We start from the raw sequence: 6000 nt of genomic DNA, 5'->3' as shown, positions 1-6000 counted from the left end.
CCATATGTGTGCATAGTCAAGGCTATGGTTTTTCCAGTTGCAATGGATGGCTGTGAAAGTTGGACCATAAGGAAGGCTGAGCATAAGAAAGAATGGAGGCCTTTGAACTCTGGTGCTGGAGAAGACTCCTGCATTGAGTCCCTTGGACTGCAAGGCCATCCAACCGGTCAGTCCTAGAGGAGATCAACCCTGACTGCTCTTTAGAAGGCCAGATCCTGAAGAGGAAACTCAAAGACTTTGGCCACCTCATGAGAAGGAAGAAGGACTCCCTGGAGAAGAGCCTCATGCTGGGAAGTATTGAGAAGAGCTTCATGCTAGGAAAGACTGAGGGCAAAAGAAGAAGGGATGGCAGAGAAGGAGGTGGCTGGATGGAGTAACCGAAGCAGCCGGCGTGAGCTTAAATGGACTCCAGAGGATGGGAGAGGACAGGAAGGCCTGGAGGAACGTGGTCCATGGGGTTGCGATGGGTCGGACACGACTTTGCAACTAACAACAACAAGACACCGGAGTAAATCCTCCACAGTTTTGCCAAGGAAGTGGTTTTTTTTTTTAATAAAATAAGTTATATTAATTTCTTTTAAAATTAAAATAATCTGCTTCTGGACTCCCAAGACACTCGTGCATACTTTAAAAAAAAAAAAACAATAACAAAACCACAGCCAGGAGCCTCTCTTACCCGCCCCCCTCTTTTTAAAAAATACTCCTTCCGTTTCCAATGCAAAACGAAGCAGAAGAAAATATGAACAGCTGCGCGGCCCAATATTCTTTCTTTTTTTTGTAAGCGTTTGGAGCTTGACAGAGGAGTGCGTGAAGGCATGGGTCAAGGAGTGGGTGCGGAATCTGCCAGTCCTTTGGAGAAGGCTCTAGACAAGAGAGAGGTGGTCAAGAATCCAACGTGTCCTCCTCATCGCTCCAATTCGGTGGGGCATCGGTGCCAAAGTAACGGTCTCCAAAATTTCCTAGAAAACAGCGGGAGGGAGAGTGAGATTCACATTTAATTACAGGTGGTCCTCGACATGCAGCGGTTCATTTAGTGACTGTTAAAAAAGCAACAACAGCCATGAAAAAAGTGACTTAGGTGTTGTGGCCCACCAGCGGCCAGTGGAGCTGGCAGCAGATTCAGACAGTGTGGAGTTTGGGGAGAAACATGGGCCAGTCCTGGAGGCTGGGGAGGGCTTGGACGAGGGCTCTGTGTTGGAGGCAGAGAGGGGGCCAAGGCCGTATGCCAGTTACCAGCTGCCTTCGGAGTCGGAGATCAGTGGGGCAGACGAACAGCTGGAGCCTGTTCCCAGTGTGCACATGCCAGACAAAGGGAACAACTAAGAAACAAAGGTTGACTTGGGAGTAAGGCCACAGGTGGACAGTGAATGGCCCCTCCCATAGGGAATAAAAGGAGCAACAGGGGAGTGGAGTTTGCAGGAGACAATTGGTTCATTCCTGCATTCTTGCCAAGTATTGTGGCGTCTGAAAGATATCGGCCTGGCCGCTCTCCAAGCCTGATAAAGGTTGGTAATTGTGAACGAACTTGAAAGACTGTGGGAGAGGAAAGACTTTGCTGGAGAGGAATTCGCTGTAAATTAAATAAAAGGGATTTATCGGGACGAGGACCCGGCTTCGTGCTGCTGGGGAAGCCTAGGTCAGAACATTGCCAAGCCTCTGAATTTTGATCTCGTGACCACGGGGCTGCTGCAACTGGCGTTAAGTCCGAATAATAGTCACACGTCACTTTTCGCAGCGCTATTGTCACTTCGAACGGTCACTAAATGAACTGTTGTAAGTCGAGGACTACCGGGAATTCCCCTGCACATTCCCTAAATCCTCCCGTCTGTTCGTGTATTATGGCCGTCATTATTTTACCTCCCTGATGGAGCCACTCACCAATCCCGGGGATGATGCGAAAAAGGTCGTTCACTTTCTTGTCCACGGCGGTTGTGATGATCTTGACTTGCGGGAAGGCGTAGGCAACGGAGTGGACGCCCATCTCGGCCATCAGCAAGGAGAGGAGAAAAATCTTATCTTCCGGAACGTCGTGATCCTAAAGGAAACAGAGGGATTTTACAGGTAGCAATAGCAGACTTGTGAGTGGTGCGGCGCCTTAGAGGTAGAGCTCTCGCCTCACAATCAGGAGGCTGTGAGTTCAATCCTCACAGGATATTTCTCTCTCTGGGCACACTGAGAATATATCTGCTGAATAAAACTCCGCATTGGCGACAGGGAAGAGCACCCGGCCAGTAAACACTAAGCTCCATTCAGTTGCCCAGACTCCACCCCGCGAGGGATTAAGGGGGTCGTTAAAAGAGGATGAATAGCACAAGATTTAACCAATTTCCTGTATTTATTTTGTATAATGACAATAAGGGCTATACTATATATACCGCTTCCCAGGGCTTTGCAGCCCTCTCTAAGCGGTTTACAGAGTCAGATTCTGCTCTGCTCTGCTCTGCTCTGCTCTGCTGTATTCTATCCTATCCTATTCCTATTCCTCTAATTCTATTCTATTCCTTTAATTCTATTCTATTTTATTCTATTCTATTTTATTCTATTTATTCCTATTCCTCTAATTCTATTCTATTCCTCTAATTATATTCTATTTATTCCTCTAATTCTATTCCATTCAATTCAATTCTATTCCTATTCCTCTAATTCTATTCTATTCTATTCCTCTAATTATATTCTATTCAATTCTATTCCATTCCTATTCCTCTAATTCTATTCTATTCTATTCCTCTAATTCTATTCTATTTTATTCCTCTAATTCTATTCTATTCTATTTATTCCTATTCCTCTAATTCTATTCTTTTATTCTATTTATTCCTATTCCTATTCTATTCTATTCCTATTCCTATTCCTCTAATTTTATTCTATTCTATTCCTATTCCTATTTCTCTAATTTCATTCTATTCTATTCTATTCCTATTCCTCTAATTCTATTCTATTCTATTCCTAATCCTCTAATTCTATTCTATTCCTATTCCTCTAATGATCTCCTATCCTATCCTATCCTATCCTATCCTATCCTATCCTATCCTATTCCTCTAATTCTATTCTATTTGATTCCTCTAATTTTATTCTATTTTATTCTATTCTATTTATTCCTATTCCTCTAATTCTATTCTATTTTATTCTATTTATTCCTATTCCTATTTCTCTAATTCTATTCTATTCCTATTCCTCTAATTCTGTTCTATTCTATTCCTATTCTATTCCATTCCTCTAATTCAATTCAATTCTATTCTATTCCTATTCCTCTAATTCTGTTCTATTCTATTCCTCTAATTCTATTCTATTCTATTTATTCCTATTCCTCTAATTCTATTCTATTTAATTCTACTTATTCCTATTCCTAATTCTATTCTATTTCTATTCTATTCCATTCCTATAATTCTATTCTATTCTATTCCTATTCCTCTAATTCCATCCTATCCTATTCCTATTCCTCTAATTCTATTCTATTCTATTTTATTCTATTCTATTTATTCCCATTCCTATTCCTCTAATTCTATTCTATTCCATTTATTCCTATTCCTCTAATTCTATTCTATTCATATTCTATTCTATTCCTATAATTCTACTCTATTTTATTCCTATTCCTGTAATTCCATTCTATTCTATTCCTATTTCTATTCTATTCTATTCTATTCTATTCCTATAATTCTATTCTATTCTATTCCTATTTTTCTAATTCTATTTTATTCCTATTCCTCTAATTCTATTCTATTCCTAGTCCTGTTCCTCTAATTCTATTCTATTCTATTCTATTCTATTCTATTCTATTCCTATTCCTCTAATTCTATCCTATCCTATCCGATTTCTATTCCTCTAATTCTATTCTATTCTATTCCTCTAATTCTATTCTATTCTATTTATTCCTATTACTCTAATTCGATTCTATTTTGTTCTATTCTATTTATTCCTATTCCTCTAATTCTATTCTAATCCTATTCCTCTAATTCTGTTCTATTCTATTCTATTCTATTCTATTCCTATTTCTATTTCTCTACTTCTCTTCTCTGCTATTCTATTCGACCTTATTCCTATTCCTATTTTTCTATTCTGCAGTGATTCACTTAAGAACTGTGGCCAGAAAGGTGGATATATGGGGCAAAATTCACTTAACAACTGTCTCAGAAAATGTGGGCTCAACTGCGGTCGTTCTAGTCGGGGTCTACCTTTACCTTTGAATCCAAGTCAGAAGTAGCCCCTAGGTAAGTCCATCGTAACTTTGAACAGCCGCTAACCAACCTGTCGTCAGTCGAGGACTCTCCATATTCTCGTTTCCCTTACCAGCAACACCCTCACGGCCATCATGGCTGCTGCCCCCGTGGAGACGGTGCAGTCCATCAAGATCACGTGGTCTTCACTGATGTCCTTTGGGAGTCTCAGGTAGTGCAGCTGGAAGGGAAGAGAAAGACTTCAGGGTGCAACCAAGAAGCGGCTGAGCGATTCATTTATGTCTTCATTTACGTAGAGGGAGTCCTCGACTTACGGCAAGCAGCCTGTTTAGTGACCGTTCGAAGTTACAACAGCACGGAAAAAAGTGACTAAGGACCATTTTTCACACTGTTGCAACCTTTGGTCACGGGATCCAAATTCTGACGCTCGGCAACTGACTCGCATTTATGACGGTTGCAGCGTCCCGGGGTCACGTGATCCCCTTTTGCGACCTTCTGTCAAGCAAAGTCAATGGGGGAGCCAGATTCACTTTAGCAACGGGGCAACTATCATACGTCACTATCATGCGTGTGCATACATGTTATGTGTGTACGCACACGTATGATAACCTACTCCCAGGTTCATCCACTTAGCAACTTGTGTCGAGAAAGGTCGTAAAACGGGGCAAAATTCAATCAACAATTGTCTTGCTTAACAACATAAATGTTGGGCTCCATCGTGGTCGTAAGTCGAGGACTAGCTGTCTAGGCATTCCTTGCAAGGTTTTCTGTCACTATTTTCGTGGTAAAATTCCTCCCAAAGCAGCTTTCAAAGTGCCATTGAGATCTGTGTACAACAATGCAACAATATTACTTGAAAACAAAGGACAAACAGCTCAGTGGTTGTTTGCTTTTTACGACACAACTAGGTAACCTCATCAGTGCTGGCGAGTGTGGGGTTTGCTCCCTGTTTATATATAGTAGATTGCCGTTAGCAGAGGATGGTTTTCTCCTCAGTAGTTCTTTGATTCGGGTATTGTTTTCTGCTTGATTGTTTGTCTGGTGTTAATCCCTGCTTATCCGGCTGTTGGCTTCTGGAGAAGGTGTATTCTGGTCTTTTTGTCTCGTATAAAGGTAAAGATTTCCCCTATCCATTCGTGCCCGACTCTAGAGCTCATCTTAATTTCTTAGCTGAGGGAACTAGTGTTGTCCGAAGACCTTTGTGTGGTCATGTGGTCAGCATGACATCATTCTGCAACACAGACGGTGCAGCAAAACACAAGTAAACACTAACTTTCCCACCCAAGTGGTACCTATTGATCTACTTGCATTTGCATGCTTTTGAACCGCTAGGTGGGTAGGAGCTGGAGCCACGAACAGGATCTCATCCCGTCGCAAGGCACATGGGTGTTGAACCTGGACGGACAGCTTTCCAGCTGGCAAACGCAGCCTCTTTTAATCGCTGAGCCATTACGTCCCCACCTATACATGTGTGCGTGTGTGTGTGTGTACTTATGGTTTAATTATAAGTAACTTATGATAACCTACTCCCAGATAAGCAGGGATGAACGCCAGACAAACAACCAAGCAGAAGATAGCATGTATAATTTTGATTCAAACTTTAAAAAAATAAGATATGGGGGGAGTAAGTGTTTTGAAAATAGTCTAGGTACCGGTAGCATGAAATTGGAGGAATTAGCATGAAATTGGAGGAATTAGCATGAAATTGGAGGAATTTCTCTCTATCAGACAGAGAAACATTAAACCAGGAGTGTCCAAACTTGGGAACTTTAAGACTTGTGGACTTCAACTCCCAGAATTCCCAAGTTTGGAGACCTGCTGCTGGCTG

At 41.7% G+C, this 6000-nt stretch overlaps 1 protein-coding gene across 5 annotated transcripts in view; it reads right to left on the bottom strand.

Annotated features, from left to right (window-relative positions):
* Nucleotides 1-509: 509 nt before the first annotated feature.
* Nucleotides 510-6000, bottom strand: part of UCKL1 (uridine-cytidine kinase 1 like 1) — a 51766-nt gene continuing 46275 nt past the window's right edge. For all 5 annotated transcript variants that reach the window (XM_081949720.1, XM_081949719.1, XM_081949718.1 and 2 more), the window contains exons 13-15: nucleotides 4285-4392; nucleotides 1879-2035; nucleotides 510-959 (exon numbers count right to left, since the gene is read on the bottom strand). In XM_081949720.1, the coding sequence (XP_081805846.1) occupies nucleotides 883-959; nucleotides 1879-2035; nucleotides 4285-4392 (342 nt within the window). In that variant the 3' untranslated portion in view covers nucleotides 510-882. The remainder of the gene's footprint in view (nucleotides 960-1878; nucleotides 2036-4284; nucleotides 4393-6000) is intronic.

The sequence above is a fragment of the Natrix helvetica genome (assembly GCF_964273705.1).
Source record: "Natrix helvetica genome assembly, chromosome: 3".
NCBI lineage: Eukaryota > Metazoa > Chordata > Lepidosauria > Squamata > Natricidae > Natrix > Natrix helvetica.
This window is presented reverse-complemented; position numbering and strand designations above follow the sequence as displayed.